Source organism: Oncorhynchus mykiss, chromosome 17 (genome assembly GCF_013265735.2).
Source record: "Oncorhynchus mykiss isolate Arlee chromosome 17, USDA_OmykA_1.1, whole genome shotgun sequence".
NCBI classification, from domain to species: Eukaryota; Metazoa; Chordata; class Actinopteri; order Salmoniformes; family Salmonidae; genus Oncorhynchus; species Oncorhynchus mykiss.
Window position 1 is genome coordinate 57,697,564 of NC_048581.1, and position 22,853 is coordinate 57,720,416.

General features: G+C 42.6%; 1 protein-coding gene across 1 annotated transcript; it reads left to right on the plus strand.

The window, feature by feature from the left end:
- Positions 1-7,856: 7,856 nt before the first annotated feature.
- Positions 7,857-14,470, plus strand: LOC110494199 (plasticin). Its single transcript, XM_021569035.2, has 9 exons — positions 7,857-8,422; positions 10,849-10,909; positions 11,727-11,822; positions 11,963-12,127; positions 12,310-12,435; positions 12,772-12,992; positions 13,080-13,129; positions 13,304-13,377; positions 13,530-14,470. The coding sequence occupies exons 1-9, from the start codon at positions 7,857-7,859 to the stop codon at positions 13,626-13,628; spliced, it is 1,458 nt and encodes a 485-aa protein (XP_021424710.1). The 3' UTR covers positions 13,629-14,470.
- Positions 14,471-22,853: the final 8,383 nt, after the last annotated feature.

Here is a 22,853-nt window from a genome sequence, read left to right on the forward strand (position 1 = left end):
GTAAACTTGTTTGTGGTTCATTACCCTGCATACAAAATCAAATGATAACTTGGCATCCACATAAAATGAAGTAATGTCTCATAATACAGCACTCACTATGATTGCTCTGCTGTGTTGGATATCACAGCTTGCTCTGAATGAGGCTGAACATTGGGACTGTTTCATAAAATCTATGCAAATATAGTCGGAATAGGAGAACCAATGTGGGACAACAGTCTTTTGATCCCTCTTCAGCAAAACGACTCCTTGGTTGTTGATTGAGCATTTGACGCATTCTGGTTTGATATAGAGGAAGTTTGTGTATGTCATCGATAATTGTGCGCTTAGGCTGTGTATATATATATATATATTAGCTACCTTTCCTCAGTAATTTGATGTCAGTAAGGGGCACTTTGGATGGTATCCACATACCCTTCAATTACAAATAGTTGTCCTCTGAATTATTGTTAGCGGTGTTAATATTAAAGACCTCTGACCTGTACTTCAGAGCTATAAAAGAGTAGCATCTTATTACATTCATACCGGTGTCATCAAATCCCTGTGTGAGTGAAGTGAACATGTTCAAAACAAGCTAAAACAGCATTTCCTATTCTCTTCCTTTACGGGCAATTGACTGCTGAGGTGAAAGGCCTGAACTTTGAATATAAGGTCTTCAGTGGAGAGTGAAGGTTGCAGTGTCTACTGTATGCAAAATTATTCTGGAAACCTCTTGAGATTTGGAATATTTTAATTGTATTTTGTGGAAGTGGTCTGGGTCTGATTAAATAATCCTCTTAAGTATCATGCATTGACATGAGGTATGGGCTGATATTTTCCTGGCCTTTGTTTGGCTCTGCTATAATGCCAGAGATGAGGACAGAGTGTACACCTACCCCCAAAACAACTTCCTGTGGCTATGCGCCCAAAGTCTGAGACCACATTATTTTAACATTTCAGACAGCAGCTCCATTATGTAAAAATATTGAGTAATCTGTGTATGACAAAATAATAGAATACAATGGCGTCTCCCTAGCATGGCATTTTCTTATGACTGGTTTAGGGTACTGTTATAACACATACTTTATGAATTCTACTTGAATTGATCATTTTTGTTCTTACTTGCAGATCATTAACTTAGAGCTTGACTGTTGAGGTTAGATAAGCAGGAGGAGAATGATAACATACAGAGCATGTTGCCTCATGCCAAATCAAATGGTATTGCTCACATACACATGGTTAGCAGATGTTATGGCGAGTGTAGCGAAATGCTTGTGCTTCTAGTTCCGACTGCAGCAATATCAACAAGTAATCTAACAATTCCACAACAACTACCTAATACACACAAATCTAAGTAAAGGAATGGAATAAGAATATTACATATAAATATATGGATGAGCAATGACCGAGCGGCATAGGCAAGATGCAATAGATGGTATAAAATACAGTATATACATATAGGATGAGCAATGCAAGATACAGTGCCTTGCGAAAGTATTCGGCCCCCTTGAACTTTGTGACCTTCTGCCACATTTCAGGCTTCAAACTTAAAGATATAAAACTGTATTTTTTTGTGAAGAATCAACAACAAGTGGGACACAATCATGAAGTGGAACGACATTTATTGGATATTTCAAACTTTTTTAACAAATCAAAAACTGAAAAATTGGGCGTGCAAAATTATTCAGCCCCTTTACTTTCAGTGCAGCAAACTCTCTCCAGAAGTTCAGTGAGGATCTCTGAATGATCCAATGTTGACCTAAATGACTAATGATTGTAAATACAATCCACCTGTGTGTAATCAAGTCTCCGTATAAATGCACCTGCACTGTGATAGACTCAGAGGTCCGTTAAAAGCGCAGAGAGCATCATGAAGAACAAGGAACCAGGCAGGTCCGAGATACTGTTGTGAAGAAGTTTAAAGCTGGATTTGGATACAAAAAGATTTCCCAAGCTTTAAACATCCCAAGGAGCACTGTGCAAGCGATAGTATTGAAATGGAAGGAGTATCAGACCACTGCAAATCTACCAAGACCTGGCCGTCCCTCTAAACTTTCAGCTCATACAAGGAGAAGACTGATCAGAGATGCAGCCAAGATGCCCATGATCACTCTGGATGAACTGCAGAGATCTACAGCTGAGGTGGGAGACTCTGTCCATAGGACAACAATAGTCGTATATTGCACAAATCTGGCCTTTATGGAAGAGTGGCAAGAAGAAAGCCATTTCTTAAAGATATCCATAAAAAGTGTCGTTTAAAGTTTGCCACAAGCCACCTGGGAGACACACCAAACATGTGGAAGAAGGTGCTCTGGTCAGATGAAACCAAAATGGAACTTTTTGGCAACAATGCAAAACGTTATGTTTGGCGTAAAAGCAACACAGCTGAACACACCATCCCCACTGTCAAACATGGTGGTGGCAGCATCATGGTTTGGGCCTGCTTTTCTTCAGCAGGGACAGGGAAGATGGTTAAAATTGATGGGAAGATGGATGGAGCCAAATACAGGACCATTCTGGAAGAAAACCTGATGGAGTCTGCAAAAGACCTGAGACTGGGACGGAGATTTGTCTTCCAACAAGACAATGATCCAAAACATAAAGCAAAATCTACAATGGAATGGTTCAAAAATAAACATATCCAGGTGTTAGAATGGCCAAGTCAAAGTCCAGACCTGAATCCAATCGAGAATCTGTGGAAAGAACTGAAAACTGCTGTTCACAAATGCTCTCCATCTAACCTCACTGAGCTCAAGCTGTTTTGCAAGGAGGAATGGGAAAAAATGTCAGTCTCTCGATGTGCAAAACTGATAGAGACATACCCCAAGCGACTTACAGCTATAATCGCAGCAAAAGGTGGCGCTACAAAGTATTAACTTAAGGGGGCTGAATAATTTTGCACGCCCAATTTTTCAGTTTTTGATTTGTTAAAAAAGTTTGAAATATCCAATAAATGTCGTTCCACTTCATGATTGTGTCCCACTTGTTGTTGATTCTTCACAAAAAAATACAGTTTTATATCTTTATGTTTGAAGCCTGAAATGTGGCAAAAGGTCGCAAAGTTCAAGGGGGCCGAATACTTTCGCAAGGCACTTAATGATGAGCTTGGAGGGTATTATGGTGTTGAATACTGAGCTGTAGTCAATGAACAGCATGTCCCCAGAGAGCCATGTTTCCGTGAAACAGAGTATGTTACAATCCCTACTTTCTCTCTGGAAAGCAACACTTGCCTTAATTTCTTCTACCTTGTTGTCTAGAATCTGGACATTAGTGAGTAATATACTCAGAAGAGGTGGGTGGTGTGCGCGCCTCCGAAGTCTGACTAGAAGGCTGCTCCGTCTACCTCTTCTGCGGCGACATTGTGTTGGGTCAGACTCTGGAATCAGTTGGAATGCCTTGGGTGGTTCGAACAAAGGATCCGTAAGTTGGCATCGCTCTGATATCCCATAGTTCTTCCCAGCTGTATGTTATAATACTTAAGATCTTCTGGGCTGACAATGTAAGAAATAATGCATAAAAAACTAAATACTGCCAAAGTTTCCTTAGGACTACAAGCGAGGTGACCCTCTCTGTCGGCACGATGTGTTTCATGCACATTTCACACGGTCATTACCTACCTGGTCTGACCTGTGTAGTCGGTGCTGATGGATGGTTAACTGCAGCTTTAGCCAAGTGAACAATTAAGCATGTCATGGTTGCTTTAATTACGAGCTGCTAGACTCACTCATGTCTTTGAAATGGATGCTGCTTGGTATGTCTGCTGGGAGGAAGCACTAATACAGGAAACATGATATCTGTACATCAGAAGGTGATTGGGTCCTAGATTTTACAGTGAGATAAGATAGCTTTGAGGTGTGTGCGTGTGTGTGCGTGTGTGTGTGTGTGAAGGGAGGGGATAGAGACTCAGGTCATGGGGAACCTGATCAGTTGCCATTTGAGAATATTGGTCTTTATCGGGGAAAAAGGAACAGTGAAGAATTGCAGTGTGTAATCTTCCATTAAGGAAAGACAGAAGCAGGGAGAAAGAGAGAGGGAGCGAAAGACTAGGTTCTTTACTATAAGGCAGGTTGATTAGATTATAGTGCAAGGCCCATCACACATGAAATTAATTACCAAGAAAGCCAGACATGGGTAGCAGCTGGCCAAGTGCTGTACTGCTGCACTCATACAGCCATACATAGAGAGAGAGAGACTTTGATGGATGAAATGTTTTAAAGAGATTGTTGAATAATTGGGAGGAAAAATGTAGTTGTGTCTATGGATCTCAAAATGAATGGAAGAGGAATGGGAGGGAGCAAATCACAGAGCAGGAGGGAGAAGGAGAGGGGTAGGGAGAGATATACCTGGAGGTAGGGATGTACTGTAAAGAAAGGGGAAACCTCCCACAGTAAACAAGGTGCATGCTCTGCATTGATTCAACATTAAAATGGATTGGTAGAATGTCTTTCACTTGCCCACCTATTGTCACACCCTGACCTTGGATTCTCTGTTTTTCTATATATTTTGGTTAGGTCAGGGTGTGACTAGGGTGGGTACTCTAGTTGTTTTATGTCTACGCATCAGGTCTCCAGTGCGCATGCACAGTCCAGTACGTCCTGTGCCTCTTTCCTGCACTCGCCCTGAGGTGCGTGTCATCAGCCCGGTGCCACCTGTACCGGTCCCACGCATCAGACCTCCAGTGCGCCACCACAGTCCAGAGCTTCCGGCGACGGTTCCCAGTCCAGAGCTTCCGGCGACGGTTCCCAGTCCAGACCTTCCGGCGACGGTTCCCAGTCCAGAGCTTCCGGCGACGGTTCCCAGTCCAGAGCTTCCGGCGACGGTTCCCAGTCCAGAGCTTCCGGCGACGGTTCCCAGTCCAGAGCTTCCGGCGACGGTTCCCAGTCCAGAGCTTCCGGCGACGGTTCCCAGTCCAGAGCTTCCGGCGACGGTTCCCAGTCCAGAGCTTCCGGCGACGGTTCCCAGTCCAGAGCTTCCGGCGACGGTCCCCAGTCCGGGGTCTCCGGCGACGGTCCCCAGTCCGGGGCCTCTAGCGACGAGCTGCAGTCCAGAGCCTCCGGCGACGATCCACGGTCCGGTTCCACAAAAGCGGAGGGATCAGTGTAAGGAGTGGGGGCTGCGTCCAAAACCGGAGCTGCCACCGAGGGTAGATGACCTTAGATTCTCTGTTTTTCTATATATTTTGGTTAAGTCAGGGTGTGATTAGGGTGGGTACTCTAGTTGTTGTATGTCTATGGTTTTTGTCATCTAGGGTTTTTGTATGTCTATGTTGGCCTGATATGGTTCCCAATCAGAGACAGCTGTTTATCGTTGTCTCTGATTGGGGATCATATTTAGGTAGCCATTTTCCCCATTGTTAGTTGTGGGATCTTGTGTATGTTTAGTTGCCTGTCAGCACTAGTTTATATAGCTTCACGTTTCGTTTGGTTGTTTGTTGTTTTTGTTCATTCATTAAAAGGAGAATGTGCTCATACCACGCTGCACCTTGGTCCGATCCTTATGACGAACGTGACACCTATGGACTAAAGGAGCCTAACCTTAGTTCTTATAGAGCAGGACCTTACATGTTCTGTTAAGAGGCAAATTGGCTCTGGCAGTCAAAACAGCCAAACACTCTAAATTGCGGTACGGTTCTAGAAACATAAAGCCTTCTATATTCATACCACATTAAAATAATTTCACAAATGAAAAATATACCCTTACTGTACACTGTTTTAACCGGTTTTACCACAGTTGCACCTGACAGTATTCTTCAGTACACCATTTGTGGCGTCCGTGTTCCCTTTACACACAGGTGTTCAGAGACACAAATCGCTAATTAGTACAGGTCTTCCGTGTACATGCACACTAACCCACACAACCCAACATTCAGAGCTGGCAACTAATTTGCCTCTGCAGTAAAATGCATTTAGGCTTCCTGGAACTTCACAGTGTACTTTTTTACACGTTGCTTTGAGGCTATGCACTGCAGTACAATAACACTGAGCAACAACTGAGCAATAGGCACTGTAGTATACCATTTTCAATACAGTAAGAAGTTATTCTTTCACTCGTTATCAACATATTATGCTTCTGTATATTTTGAATATGACTAAATTGTTTGGAATGTCAATTTTGACTTATTTTCTTAGATTCCTTGTCATTAGTGGGGGGTGGTTTTTGCTAATGACACCTTACTGGACACCTAGCATTCCTCCTAGTCACTTTCCAAATTCTTTGTTACCAGACCACTAATTATCTGTCCTGCAGCAGCACACCCTGGACTCATGAGAAACACATGAAGAAGTCTATCGCCTTGGAAACCTGCTGCTTCTCCCTCAGATTCTCAAGGCTTACTCAGTCCAGAGCCTACCCATGTACTGCAAAGTAAGCGTTATGTATTTAATTAATTTTGTTACAATAAAAGTTAGACTGGTCAACCAATATACATTTTTTCTAAAACCCTTTGTCTCAGTTTGAAAAATACCTGTCACGACTTCCGCAGAAGTTGGTCCATCTCCTTGTTCGGGCGACGTTCGGCGGTCGAATTCACCGACCTTCTAGTCATCGCTGATCCACTTTTCATTTTCCATTGGTTTTGCCTTGTCACACCTGGTTCCTATTCCATCAATTACATGTTGTGTTTTTAACTCTCTGTTCCCCCGCATGTCCTTGTCGGTAATTGTTTTCTTGTAGTGCTTATGCAACGGTATGCTGGTATTTACCGGGTTTTGTTTGACCCATTTATTGTATTGTTCTGTTGGCGGTGGTTTATGGATATTAAACGAAACCGTTGTAAATCAGTTTCCGCTCTCCTGCGCCTGACTTCTCTGCCGCCAGCACGCACCTCACTACAATACCCACAAAAAGATGAAAATACTACATTTACATTGTCATTGTGTCTGAGCTCAGAGGACATGACCGGATCTTAAATATAAGAACAACAAAGTGTTGTTCTGAAATCTGCTGAGCAGGATTCAAACAGAGATCACTCTAAACCAGTCGGTCATGCAGGATGAAATTGCACAGTCATAGCCCTTGCCTGCCAGAATATCAATAAAGTATTCCATTACCGTGGAAATGAAGGAAAGAGAGAGAAAGAGGAAATGAATTCAGCTCTGCAATCTTAACCAAATGAGCATTGTGATACAAAATCCTGATTAATAAAACAAATGTCTGTTTCTGGATTTATTTGCACAAAGTACTTTGTTGAACAACTTTCCAATGTCTTACATAATTGATGCTGATGATGTCACTTATGTACATCTACTGTACCATTACAGATAAATGAAGGATATTAACAGTGAAAGAGAAGGCAGACGATAGAGTGACAAGGAGTGGGACAAAGCAACAGGAGGAGATGATTTGAAGAAAAAAAAGCAGGGAGCAGACACAGCATCCTACAAAGGATATATCAGCTGTCAAGGTGAGGAGGGGGAGGTGGGCTTGGCGATGGGGACATCTTTAGAGATGAAGGCATTAACGTGGGAAACAGTTTGGCCTCCTGCTATGGACAAAAGGGAGGGGCAGATGGAAGAGAGAGAGAGAGAAAACAAAGGGGGAAGAGGGCCTGCTACTGTGGGCCAGGGAGTGGCCTAAGACTCATGTATGTTGAGGAGTGATGGATAGAGGAAGGAGGCAGGGGCTCTGGAGACTAGGAGGGAGGGAAGTAGGGTGTGGCTGAGGAGGGGGTGTTTGCAGGGAGGCAGCGGGGGATGGGGGTGAGGCAGATGGGATGTCCAGCTCGTGTATATAAAAGCCACAGCACTCCTCAGTCAGACATCCTGTTGCTTCACTCCCTGCTCCCAGGCACCTTCGGCTCCACCAGACAGAGACAGTAAGGAGAGATAGATAGTTTGAAATAAAAAATAGTTAGCAAAATTACAGGCCACCAAATATCAACCATGAGCCACCCTTCAATGAACCACCCTTCAGGACGCGCCTCCACCTCCTACCGTCGCACATTCGGGGGCCCCAACCCCATCTCGATGTCCTCCTATTCGCCTTCATACTCCCGCATGCCAATGTCCAGCGGGCACTACATGCGCTCTATATCACCCGTGGTGCCCACTCGCTCCTCCAACTACCACCACCAGCAGCGCCAGCGCTCCAGCACCCAGCCGCCCCGTCTCACCTACGAAAAGGTGGACTTCCAGCTGGCCGACGCGGTCAACGCCGAGTTCCTGGCCACCCGCAGCAACGAGAAGGTGGAGCTGCAGGACCTCAACGACCGCTTCGCCAGCTTCATCGACAAGGTGCACTACCTGGAGCAGCAGAACAGCGGGTTGCAGCAGGAGCTGAGCCAGTTCAAGGGTCAGCAGCAGGAGGGACAGCCCAACCGGGCCACCGAGCTCTTCCAGGAGGAGCTGAGGGAGCTGAGGCGCCAGCTGGACCACGTGGGAAAGGAGAGGGACCAGTACCAGGTGGAGAGGGACAACCTGGCAGAAGACATGAACCTTATCAAACAGAGGTGGGTGACATGGATGAGAGAGTGGGAGGGAGGGGTCGGGTGTGAAGGATGTTTGGAGAGTGAGGGTTAAGGTAAGGGAGGGTTGTAGGATGCTTGGGTAGTGCATGGGTGCATGGGTGACGTACTGTAGAAAGATTTTGGGAGCAAGAAGTAGGGGGGGGGGGGTTGTTTGGGAAGTTCATGAGGGATGTAGAGAGATTTTGGGAGGTAGTGGTGTTTGAAAAGGGGGGGTGTAACGATTGAGAGTGTATTTCAGGAAGTTGGCAGACTAGCAGTTTTTTATACTCTGATGTTGATAGATACGTTCTGGGCAGTGAGGGGACAGGGTGTGTGTCTGTGTACAGTCTGTGACTTTCACACCACCACCACCCTCCCATCACCCCCACTAATCTTTAAACAGACCCTTACACCACAATATTTATAGGCTGTATTTTAAACACTGATACAGGACCAGGGGTCTTTGGGCTCCAACCAAAAACTCCATACCAGCAGTGGTGGGCTGGCTGGGGTGTGGCACTTTGGAAGGATGAACACAAAAGCACCGCAGCATACTACCGCACTCTGTGCTTTACTGCAGTGTGTGTGTGTGTGTGTGTGTGTGTGTGTGTGTGTGTGTGTGTGTGTGTGTGTGTGTGTGTGTGTGTGTGTGTGTGTGTGTGCAAACACGCTAAATGTCATGACATTGGGCAGGAAGGATCCAACATAAAAAAAGATGAAATGCTTCAGCATATCATAACCAAGCAATGAATGGGACACCAAGGAAAACAAGGCACTACTACAGTATTAGAACATTTCCACTTGACCATTTATACAGTATTTACAAACTTTCAATGGACATCTCAGCAACTGTTGAGGCAGATTATTTCATCAAATATGTTTTATTAAATCAAACAAATGCCATTAAACGGAAGATGAAACTTCCTGCATCCATGGAATGTAAATATAGACAATAACACATTTAATTTTAAATTACACTGCAGTTCCATCAGCCCTTTCAAACCGAACCACAATATTTTGCTTTCAAACTCAAACTTGAGAAGAGCCAGACAACCAGTTATGGGAAACAGTATTTTTCCCCATTTGAGTTACAATTTCTGTAGACACCCACTAACTACATGTAAACGTACAAACACTCCCCATGTCCCTTCCCTGCCCCAGAGAGGGGTAGAGAGATGACAGAAGAGGGAGGTGGAATGAGAGAGGGAAGAGGCAGTAGAGGAGGAAGAGGGGGAGGTGTAGGTGGGGAGAAAAATAGCATCTGGAAAAATCAATGTGACTCAATGAGAGTGGCTCCATTAGGGGATGTTCAGTGTCCCCCTGTGATGATGGGACGGTGCCTGGGACCCCATTAGGAAAAAAGGACCCCTGTGACATGGCATGAATTAAAGATGAGGTGAGGCAGCAAGCCCCACACATGCAGTAACCCTCCCCCACACACACGCACACGTCAAGCAATCAAGTGACTGACCACAGGGACAGCCAATCCCCAGCGAGCCTGCTGTGAGTCCATGTTAGATACAGAGTGGATATGGTGTGAACTGAATGATATCATTGGACTTATGATATCATTTTTGATGACTCATCACAACAGCGGAAGAGACACTCCGTGTTCTTTGACCCTGTCCTATGATGACTAATACAAAACCAAAAGATTTATCAAACTGTTTTAACCTATTCGAATATCTATTCAACCAGGCGTTATATTTTTACGCTTTAAATCTGCTTATAAAACGTTAAGTATATTTGACATTTAGGGAAGGGAAGGCTTAGTCAGACCAGTCAGTATACTATTAGGCTTACGTAGTATAGACTTTGGTGGCAGAATGCCCAGAGCTGTCAGGCTTAAGACAGGGTGTGTCCAGATGACCTCCAAGAAGTGGTAATTAGCCAAATTTGTTTGATGTAGCAGCTGCTGACCCCATTGGATACGCTCCCAAATCCTTTTACAGGACAGTGAATTACCAAATTGATCCAGAGGCTTTTTGCCAGCTGATGCTTCTTTCTGAGGAGGAGACCTTTGACACCCAGCCAGACATACTAGATTTGCAACCCAAATGGCACCCTATTCCCTATAAAGTGCACACCTTTTGACCAGAGCCCTATGTAGGGAATGGCTTACGATTTAGGACAAACCCTCAGATAGCCCTTATGCAATTAGCACTGTGTTCCATCCTGTCCCAAGGCTTCAGCTTCCTTTGTCCAGAGCTGGACGAAACCTAGACTATAACCCAAGTATTGTGAACAATATCAAATTAGTTCTAAAGTGCCATAAAGAGTTACATAGGGAATTTCCATTAATTGATGTATTCTAAGATGGAGGTCTGAGGTTCCATAAATAGATCATATGAATCTACAACAGGAATTTCCATAGGCCTATGCATGATTGTAATAAATATTTTCTCCTTGTATGTATTTTCTTCTTACAGACTGGATGAGGAGAATCAGAAGAGATCTGAGGCTGAGAGCAACCTGCTTGTCTTCCGCAAGGTTAACACACCCTAGACTCAAACCATCACAATGTACACCAAATCAATATATTGGGCAGCGAGTCAATAGTTGACGGTAAAAGTCTGATTGAAATTCTCAGCCTGGATAATCACATTTGGCACGCCGGTTGTGATGTCAGAGCCCAACCCAAAGCTTCCCTTTCCTCATAGCCCTGCATAACAGTGACATCTTCTGTTTGGCTGAGATAGAGCTGATTATTATGATTACATTACAACTCTTAGAACCGTGAAATCATGGGTTTTCACTACAGATGTAGGATCTTAATTTGAGCCAGCTTGCTACAGCAGAACAATAATCCTGCGGAAACAGGAAATATGAATTATTATGTGAATTCTAATTAATGGACATTTTTGTAGGGGTCCATGCATTTTTCAAGTCTAAAATTTCAAAGTGGAAATTGCAAACTTCAGAAGCCTTTTAAATCTCAAATACACTACAAGTTTTAAATGTCCTGCATTGCAGGCAAGTTGCCCTGCAACAGGGTGGTCAAATTAAGATCCTACATCTGTAGGAACCAAATGGAAACAAACAGATCGAAACGGCGAGGGACTAATCTGAACTACTCTAATAAGAAATGTTTGTTTTCATTTTTTTTAAATTTACAGTTTTAACAGTGTGCGCTAATGAATACAAACTAAGATACGTATGACAAAACCCAATATTGATGGCTTTGCATTGTTGATATAATACTGCATCCCACTCACTGTTAGAGTTATCTGATCAAGCCAAAAATATTTGTTTAACCTGTTTGGGGGTTGATGAAATACTTACTAATAACAGTTTGATCTGGAACCAGGATGTGGATGATGCCACTCTGTCTCGCCTGGAGCTGGAGAGGAAGATTGAGTCTCTGATGGATGAGATTGAGTTCCTCAAGAAGCTACATGATGAGGTAGATGCAGCTGCTGAAATGGTCGACCACAAATCATGGTCTTCATGATGATCCATGCATAATCATACCTTTTTGGATTCAACCTGCTATTTAGAGGCCTTTTTTTCCAATTGACCTCTCACTTGCTCTTGTCTTCTCAGGAGATCCAGGAGGTGCAGGTGAGTTTCCAGACCCAGCAAATGAAGATGGAGGTGGACCAGACTGCCAGGCCTGACCTGACCGCTGCCCTCAAGGACATCAGGGCCCAGTACGAGAACATCGCCTCCAAGAACATGTATGAGTCTGAGGAGTGGTACAAGTCCAAGGTGAGGGGGGAACAATAGACACACACACAAATTTGAACGACCTAATCACACACACACACACAAATTTGAACGACCTAATCACACACACACACACACACACACACACACACACACACACACACACACACACAGAGAGAGACACAACTGTTCTTTATTTGTGTGTTTGTTCTATGCTCCTGCAGTTTGCTGACCTGACAGACTCTGCCAAGCGTAACACTGATGCTATGAGGCAGGCCAAGCAAGAGCAAAACGAGCACAGGAGGCAGATGCAGTCCCTCAGCTGTGAGATTGATGCACTGAAGAGCACGGTGAGGCCTCACAGAACTTGCCTATTTGTCTGTAATCAACCCCAATTTACACTGGCTGAGTGAGAAACAACAGTACAATGATCTCAGGCTTAACCCAAAATGACTGCCAGCCATGAATCACCCAAGTGCGTCAGGCATGTAAGTAGAGGATGATGCGAGTGAGCAAAATCCCTTATAATTTCCTCCCCCAATAATCTCCCCCAATCTTCCCGCAGTGATGGAATACAGTGTTTTATAAGCCCATGTGGGCTGGGCATCCTAAAGATGCAAGATACTCTATTAATAAAATCCCCCATTTCCTCCTGCCCTCACTGTATGTACGTGTGTATTTTTCAGAACGAGGCTCTGCTGAGGCAGATGCGTGAGATGGAGGACCAGTTTGGCGTGGAGGCCAATAACTACCAGGACAACGTGGTCCGCCACGAGGACGAGATCCACCACCTGAAGGACGAGATGGCCCGACACCTGAGGGAGTACCAGGACCTGCTCAACGTCAAGATGGCCCTGGACATAGAAATCGCCACTTACCGCAAGCTGCTGGAGGGAGAGGAGAGCAGGTCAGGAGGATAAGGGTTAGGACATCCTTACTCGCATCTGATTATGAACACATTCCTGAGCTAACCTATTGCTTCATTTCTCTTTAGGATTACTGTTCCCATGCATCCCTCCCAGTATGGCCGTAGTGGTGATAGGGGTGAGTTCCATCATATTACCAATAATACTAGTCTTTATCTCTCAATGTATTTCCCTCTCCATGCAAATACCCATATACTTGCCAGTATTATCTTTATATTTAACATATCCATAATCTATTAGATGTATATAAATGATCATGCACAGTATCTAAAACTGGCTTATCCCCTCATAGGCTATGACCATACCCCAGACATCCCTAGCAGGAAGCCTGTGGTGATTAAGACAGTGGAGACTCGTGATGGAGAGGTAAACATTCCAAATATTTCCTGGTATCAAGAAAATGTGTTCCATACTTTCTATGTCCACCTTGATATTCATTATACAGTGTAGTTTCACGAGAAAGCATTTGCAGGAAGTGGTGGAATTTGAGTTTTTTTTCTCTTCTTCTCTTCCTCCAGGTGGTGAAGGAATCAAAGAAGGAGAAGGAGAGGAGTGAGAGGGATGGCAAACATGATACTAATGACGGGGATCATGGCAGGGATGACCACGATGACTAGAATAGTTAGGTACCAATCACCTGTTCCAGATTCAAATGTAGCAATACAACACAAAAGAACAAAAAAAAATAGTTAAGAGCTACATACTCCATAATTGCTGTTCACCTTTCACCCTTTAAGATCACATTTTTCTGTAGCGCAGAGGGACTGTAGTATATATTTGTGCAATGTTAAAAGTTGACGAAATCTCATTTAGATAGCAAACTTAGTCACAGGATGTGATCGTGGTGCTAGTTTCAATAACCGATCATTCCTCATTGAAGATAAAATACAAAACAAAGACAGCCATACATGAGCATACCCAGACACGATAGTCCTATTTTTCCACGATAGGCAAATTTAACCTTTTTATCGATACACCACTTGAGGCCTTGATTTACAGTTAAATGATATACTTTTTTTTGTAGCTGAACTTATCATTCAATAAAATGGGTAAATGGAAAGTGGCAAAAACAAAGCAAAAGTTTTTTTTGTGATCCCTCCACAAAAACAAAACATCTCTGACATGGTACTCTCTCCAGTCGAAGGACATGATTTGATTTAGCTTTGAGAGACAGTGGACAACAATCAGTACAATTTAAAAAGGAGAGGGTCTTTGTATAGTGTCATGGAACTCTCAATGTAAAATATTCTGCCAGAGAGGGACCACCAATGGGATTTATTATCGACACATACAGAACAATCAAAGGCCACAGTAGCAGCACCACATACTCTGCTCACATTCCACTCACCTCAAAATAGAAGGGAAATGTGCTATGCGATTATATGAGAATGTGTGTTTCTGACAGAAATAGAGAATAAAAAAGAAAATGAAAATGCTAATAAAGTAATCTGGGACAGAGCTATGGAGTTTATCTTTATTAATTTGTATTGTATACTCTCATACTACTACAAAATCCTGTATAAAATGGAGATAAGGTTGACAATTGCAATGAATGTGTATTTGCATAAGTGAAACATGTCAATCAACAACTATTATACAGCAGAAATTAGTTCATTTGATTTATCACGCAGTAATACTTCATAATAACTAAGAAATCTGATTTCCAGTGCTCTTTTGTGTGAAGTGTACTATTTTAAAATAGAAAATATACAGTGGGGAGAACAAGTATTTGATACACTGCCAATTTTGCAGGTTTTCCTACTTACAAAGCATGTAGAGGTCTGTAATTTTTATCATAGGTACACTTCAACTGTGAGAGACGGAATCTAAAACAAAAATCCAGAAAATTACATTGTATGATTTGTAAGTAATTAATTTGCATTTTATTGCATGACATAAGTATTTGATCACCTACCAACCAGTAAGAACTCCAAATCTCACAGACCTGTTAGTTTTTCATTAAGAAGCCCTCCTGTTCTCCACTCATTACCTGTATTAACTGCACCTGTTTGGACTTGTTACCTGTATAAAAGACACCTGTCCACACACTCAATCAAACAGACTCCAACCTCTCCACAATGGCCAAGACCAGAGAGCTGTGTAAGGACATCAGGGATTAAATTGTAGACCTGCACAAGGCTGGGATGGGCTACAGGACAATAGGCAAGCAGCTTGGTGAGAAGGCAACAACTGTTGGCGCAATTATTAGAAAATTTAAGAAGTTCAAGATGACGGTCAATCACCCTCGGTCTGGGGCTCCATGCAAGATCTCACCTCGTGGGGCATCAATGATCATGAGGAAGGTGAGGGATCAGCCCAGAACTACACGGCAGGACCTGGTCAATGACCTGAAGAGACCTGGGACCACAGTCTCAAATAAAACCATTAGCAACACACTACGTCGTCATGGATTAAAATCCTGCAGCGCATGCAAGGTCCCCCTGCTCAAGCCAGCGCATGTCCAGGCCCGTCTGAAGTTTGCCAATGACCATCTGAATGATCCAGAGGAGGAATGGGAGAAGGTCATGTGGTCTGATGAGACAAAAATAGAGCTTTTTGGTCTTAACTCCACTCGCCGTGTTTGGAGGAGGAAGAAGGATGAGTACAACCCCAAGAACACCATCCCAACCGTGAAGCATGGAGGTGGAAACATCATTCTTTGGGGATGCTTTTCTGCAAAGGGGACAGGACGACTGCACTGTATTGAGGGAGGATGGATGGGGCCATGTATCGCAAGATCTTGGCCAACAACCTCCTTCCCTCAGTAAGAGCATTGAAGATGGGTCGTGGCTGGGTCTTCCAGCATGAGAACGACCCGAAACACACAGCCAGGGCAACTAAGGAGTGGCTCCATAAGAAGCATCTCAAGGTCCTGGAGTGGCCTAGCCAGTCTCCAGACCTGAACCCAATAGAACATCTTTGGAGGGAGCTGAAAGTCCGTATTGCCCAGCAACAGCCCCGAAACCTGAAGGATCTGGAGAAGGTCTGTATGGAGGAGTGGGCCAAAATCCCTGCTGCAGTGTGTGCAAACCTGGTCAAGAACTACAGGAAACGTATGATCTCTGTAATTGCAAACAAAGGTTTCTGTACCAAATATTAAGTTCTGCTTTTCTGGTGTATCAAATGCTTATGTCATGCAATAAAATGCAAATTAATTACTTAAAAATCATACAATGTGATTCTCTGGAGTTTTGTTTTAGATTCAGTCTCTCACAGTTGAATGATACAAATTACAGACCTCTACATGCTTTGTAAATAGGAAAACCTGCAAAATCGGCAGTGTATCAAATACTTGTTCTCCCCACTGTAGATCAGTTACTAGTTAATCAACATGGAGACTGGCACCTTGTGGGACAAAATGCAGCCAAGCAACTTCCGGTGAGTAATGCAGAGGCTGGTCATTGGTCCCAATGGAAATCTCTTAATGTACTTATCTTTTAAACAGGGCAACTGGGACCAAAATACAACTAGAGACTGAAATAGCCACTGTTCCATTCATTACATACTCTAAACAGGTGAACCTGGTTGTTGTCACTTTTAAGGCTTGACATATGTAATCTGATATCATGTTTATGCAAATTATTTAAAAAATCTAATCTCACACGTTGACAAAATACATTATTTTCTGCAAAACGAGAACATGCTGTATTATACCTTAGCAGCCACTGATGACACTAAAGTGCATGACCTACCGTTTAACAGCAGTGAAGGCTACGATTCACGAGCGCTGCATCGGTGGTGGTCACGCTGAACTTGAATGTGATTATTGGAAGAAACCAACAGCTGTGCAGTACAGTATTATGTAGAGCTATTTTACACAAAAAAAATCTTACCGTCCATATGATTTTACAGGAAGAAAATGTTTAGCTGGGACAAGTGGTGATCACAACATTTCAATTAGGCTACACCAGGTTTTGGACAGGTACAGTATGTTGATGATAATGATAATGTAGGCTATTGATAATCCGGTATATGGCCAGTTATTGCTCGATATGTAGAAACTGGCCACATTAGGGCTACTCCCCTATGGCCAGCTACAGTGACTAACTTGTTTGCTGCTTTTCATAAACTAAGAGAGATTTAAAAATATATATATATATAGAATTGGTCATGAATAAAACAGCATAAAAAATGTTCTTTAAGACGAAGGGGTTTATTGGTTCTGTTTTTGCTATGAAAGAATGTAGGGTATTCACCCATAAAATGATTAATTAATTCAAGGTTTATACAATAGAACATTCCGACAGAAAAACAACAGTCCAAACCCCATGTCTCTACCATATATGGTTCAAAGGTTACCAACGATATACTCTGAGAATTTAGCATGTTTAGAGTGAATGGAATATTTTTAATGCATAGCAGGACAGGAAAATGGTCAAATTCACACACTTATCAAAAGAACATCCCTGGTCATCCTTACTGGCTCTGATCTGGCGGACTCACTAAACATAAAGCTTTGTTTGTAAATTATGTCTGAGTGTTGGAGTGTGCCCCTGGCTATCCGTAAATAAAAAAACAACAAAAAATGGTGCCAAACAATTTCATATATAAGGAATTGCTACTTAAGTATATTTTTAGCAATTACATATACTTTTGATACTTAAGTATAGTTAAAACCAAATACTTTTAGACTTTTACTCAAGCAGTATTTTACTGGCTGACTTATACTTTTACTGGAGTAATTTTTAATATGGTATCTTTACTTTTACTCAAGTATAACAATTGGGGTACTTTTTACACCACTGCAAATATGTGCACAGAATTTGAGAGAAATAAGCTTTTGGAAAATGTCGGTGTATTTTATTTCAGCTCATGAAACATGGGACCAACACTTTACATGTTGGGTTTATATTTTTTGTGTTGTGTAATTTGAGCAGTGGCGACCCGTCATTTGAGCCCCACATGTTTAGCTAAAAAAATACATACAGTGGGGCAAAAAATTATTTAGTCAGCCACCAATTGTGCAAGTTCTCCCACTGAAAAAGATGAGAGAGGCGTGTAATTTTCATCATAGGTACACTTCAACTATGACAGACAAAATGAGAAAAAAAATCCAGAAAATCACATTGTAGGATTTTTTATGAATTTATTTGCAAATTATGGTGGAAAATAAGTATGGAACAAAAGGAACATTGTGTAACTGGGAGTCTCGTGAGTGCAAACATCCGAAGATCATCAAAGGTGCTTTTCTGACTTTCGTGACCAATCTACTTTGCTGCTAGCTGTTTGTAATGTTTTGTCTGCTGAGAGAGATGTCCTTACATTAAACGCTTGGTTTGCTTTCGCTAAAAAGCTTTTTTTTTTATCTGACATGCAAGGTGGATTAACAACAAGCTAAGCTGTGTTTTGCTATATTGCACTTGTGATTTCATTAATATTAAATATTTTTAGTAATTTAGTTTGAATTTGGCGCTCTGCAATTCAGAAATGACAGTCCATCATTACTTTACTGAACATGAAGGTCAGTCAATACGGAAAATAAAGACATTTGAACGTTTCTTCAAGTGCAGTCGCAAAAATCATCAAGCGCTATGATGATACTGGCTCTCACAAGGGCTGCAACAGGAAAGGAAGAACCATAGTTACCTCTGCTGCAGAGGATAAGTTCATTAGCGTTACCAGCCTCAGAATTTGAAGCCCAAATAAGTGCTTCACAGAGTTCAAGTAGCAGACACAACTCAACATCAACTATTCAGAGGACACTGCATGAATCAGGCCTTCATGGTTAATTGCTGCAAAGAAACCACTACTAAAGGACACCAATAATAAGAAGAGACTTGCTTGGGCCAAGAAACATGAGCAATGAACATTAGAACGGTAGAAATCTGTCCTTTGGTATGATGAGTCCAAATTTGACATTTTTGGTTCCAACTGTCGTGTCTTCGTGAGACGCAGAGTAGGTGAACGGATGATCTCCCACCGTTAAGCACGGAGGAGGAGGTATGATGGTGTGGGGTGCTTTGCTGTGACACTGTCAGTGATTTATTTAGAGTTCAAGGCACACTTAACCAGCATGGCTACCACAGCATTCTGCAGCGATCCGCCTTAGTGGGACTATCATTTGTTTTTCAACAGGACAATGAACCAATACACCTCCGTGTAAGGGCTATTTGACTAAGGAGAGTGATGGAGTGCTGCATCAGATGACCTGGCCTCCACAATCACCCGAACCTCAACCCAATTGAGATGGTTTGGGATGAGTTGGATCGCACAGTGAAGGAAAAGCAGCCAACAAGTGCTCAGCATATGTGGGAACTCCTTAAAAACTGTTGGAAAATAATTCATGCCAAGAGTGTGCAAAGTTGTCATCAAGGCAAAGGGTGGCTACTTTGAAGAATGTAAAATATAAAATATATTTTGGTTTGTTTAACACTTTTTTTGGTTACTACATGATTCCATATGTGATATTTTATCATTTTGATGTCTTCACTATTATTATACAATGAGGAAAATAGTAAAATAAAGAAAAATCCTTGAATGAGTAGGTGTCCAAGCATTTGACTGGTACTGTATATTTTTGTTGTTGCTTGTTTTGCGTGTTATTTTGTTATTCGTTCATGTCACATACCAGTTTGCAAACAATATAAAAAAAATGACTTAATAATGGCGCATACAAACATAGTCTCTTTCTTGAGTAAGGCAGCTCCAAAATGCAGGTGTTTCAGCCTAGCTTGGTGCTTTCTGTGGTTAGAGGGGCAGCCAGTGGAATATACAGAGCGTAGGCGTTGGTAATCGTCTTTAGTTGTGCCGTGATTGGTTCAGTGTTCTGTCACTCATGGGGACACTAGATCACTGCAGAATCTACAGTGAGAGCTAGACAGTTCAAGTCCCCTTGGGTACTGCCATAGATTTACATTAGAAGTGTCCATCCAAGAAGGCTCAACGTCATTGGCCACAGATAAAATGACGTCAAATCACATTATATCTACCGTAGCTTTGATTGGACTGATCATGTAACTTTCAAAATCTTAGCTAGCAAGCTAGACAAGCAGTCATCGTCATGAACCACGTCAACAATCTACTGGCAAATCCTTTTCAAGCCTTGTCATATGAAAATAAATTATAGATAAAAGGTATCGGTGCTCATCGGCCATTGGACATAAACATTACACAACAAGTCGAAAATTGCATATTCAACAATGATTGGTTTGGAAGTAATCAGTGGCTAACTGCAAGCGTTGCAAAGCAATCACTATTTTGCTTCGCCTGCCTGCTATTCGGTGGAGAGGGTGTGTGGTCCAAGTCTGGGTTTAAGGATTTAAAGCATCGGTCTGAAATGGCCTCTTCCAAGCTCAAAAGGATACAGTTGATTCGGAAAGTATTCAGACCACTTGACTTTTTCCACATTTTGTTACGTTGCAGCCTTATTCTAAAATTGATTAAATAAATACAAATCCTCATCAATCTACACAGAATACCCCATGATGACAAAGCAGAAACAGGTTTTTAGAATTTTTGCAAATGTATTAAAAATAAAAAACAGAAATACCTTATTTACATAAGTATTCAGATCACATGCTATGAGACTCGAAATTGAGCTCAGATATATCCTGATTCCATTGATCATCGTTGAGATGTTTCTACAACTTGATCCAATTGTGGTAAGTTCAATTGATTGGACATGATTTGGAAAGGCACATACCTGTCTATATAGGGTCCCACAGTTGACAGCGCATGTCAGAGCAAAAACCAAGCCATGATGTCAAAGGAATTGTCCGTAGAGCTCCATGACAGGATTGTGTCGAGGTCCCCAAGAACACAGTGGCCTCCATCATTCTTAAATGGAAGAAGATTGAAACGACCAAGACTCTTGCTAGAGCTGGCTGCCTGGCCAAACTGAGCAATCGGTGAAGAAGGGCCTTGGTCAGGGAGGTGACCAAGAACCCAATGGTCACTCTGACAGAGCTCCAGCGTTCCTCTGTGGAGATGGAGGAACCTTCCATAAGGACAACCATCTCTGCAGAATTCCACCAATCAGTTCTTCATGGTAGAGTGGCTAGACAGAAGACACTTCTCAGTAAAAGGCACATGACAGCCCGCTTGGAGTTTGCCAAAAGGCACCTAAAGGACTCTCAGACCATGAGAAACAAGATTATCTGGTCTGATGAAACCAAGATTTAACTATTTGGCCAGAATGCCAAGTGTTACGTCTGGAGGAAACCTGGCACCATTCCTACGGTGAAGCATGGTGGTGGCAGCATCATGTTGTGGGGATGTTTTTCAGCGACAGGGACTGGGAGACTAGTCAGGATCAAGTGAAAGATGAACGGCGCAAAATACAGAGAGATCCTTGATGAAAACCTGCTCCAGAGTGCTCAGGACCTCAGACTGGGGCAAAGGTTCACCTTCCAACAGGACAACGTCCCTAAGCACACAGCCAAGACAATGCAGGAGTGGTTTCGGAACAAGTCTCTGAATGCCCATGAGTGGCCCAACCAGAGCCTGGACTTGAACTCGATCAAACATCTCTGGAGAGACCTGAAAATAGTTGTGCAGCGATGCTCCTGATCCAACCTGACAGAGCTTGAGTGGATCTGCAGAGAAGAATGGGAGAAACTCCCCAAATACAGTTGTGCCAAGCTTGTAGCGTTATAGCCAAGAAGACTTGAGGCTGTAATTGCTGCCAAAGAGGCTTCAACAAAGTACTGAGAAAAGGGTCTGAAGTCTTATGTAAATGTTATATTTCAGTTTATTTGTTTTTATAAATTTGCAAACATTTCAACAAACCTGTTTTTGCTTTGTCATTATGGGGTATGGTGTGTAGATTGATGAGGGGAAATAACAATTTAATCCATTTTAGAATAAGGCTGTAACAATAATAAAATGTGGAAAAACTGTAAACATTGACTCGCAACTGCATGGGCATTAAAAGTTTGAATCCATTGGCCATGCTGTAAATAAAATAAAATGTTATTTGTCACATGCACCGAATACAACAGGTGTAGTAGACCTTACAGTGAAATGCTTACTTACAAGCCCTTAACCAACAATGCAGTTTTAAGAAAATACCTTAAAAATGTAAGAGATAAAAGTAACAAATAATTAAAGAGCAGCAGTAACATAACAATATCAAGGCAATATACAGGGGTACCGATACAGAGTCAATGTGCTGGGGCACCGGTGTCAAGTTAATTGATGTAATATGTACATGTAGGTAGCGTCATTAAAGTGACTATGTATAGATAACAACAGAGAGTAGCAGGATCGTAGAAGAGGGGTGGGGGCAATGCAAATAGTCTTGGTAGCCATTTGATTAAATGTTCAGGAGTCTTATGGATTGGGGGTAGAAGCTGTTTAGAAGCCTCTTGCCCTGTTAAGACATTGCCCCTTTAAGAGCTATGTTGCGCAGCTGCATCTAATCTATGCTACGCTACATAACTGTTTTGCTAGCACAGACTGGAATATGTTCCAGTATTCATCCAATGGCATTGAGGAGTATATATACCACCTCAGTCATCAGCTTCATCAATAAGTGCATCAATGACGTCGTCCCCACAGTGACCATACGTATTTACCCAACCAGAAGCCATGGATTACAGGCAACATCTGCACCGAGCTAGAAGCTAGAGCTGCCATTTTCAAGGAGCGGGACTCTAACCTGGAAGCTTATAATAAATCCCGCTATGCCTTCCAGCGAACCATCAAACAGACAAAGCGTCAATACAGGACTAAGATCGAACCGTACTACACCGGCTCTGACGCTCGTCGGATGTGGGAAGGCTTGCAAACCATTACAAACTACAAAGGAAAGCATAGCCGAGAGCTGCCCAGTGACATGAGCCTACCAGACGAGCTAAACTACTTCTATGCTCGCTTCGAGGCAAATAACACTGAAACATGCA

What these genes read in the sequence shown, in the direction of transcription:
- LOC110494199 (XM_021569035.2), top strand. Translation starts at nt 7,857, where the DNA reads ATGAGCCACCCTTCAATGAACCACCCTTCAGGACGCGCCTCCACCTCC. An exon ending in ACCTGCTTGTCTTCCGCAAG is followed by an intron (nt 10,910 to 11,726) that starts GTTAACACACCC and finishes ATCTGGAACCAG; the next exon opens with GATGTGGATGATGCCACTCT. An exon ending in TGGAGACTCGTGATGGAGAG is followed by an intron (nt 13,378 to 13,529) that starts GTAAACATTCCA and finishes CTCTTCCTCCAG; the next exon opens with GTGGTGAAGGAATCAAAGAA.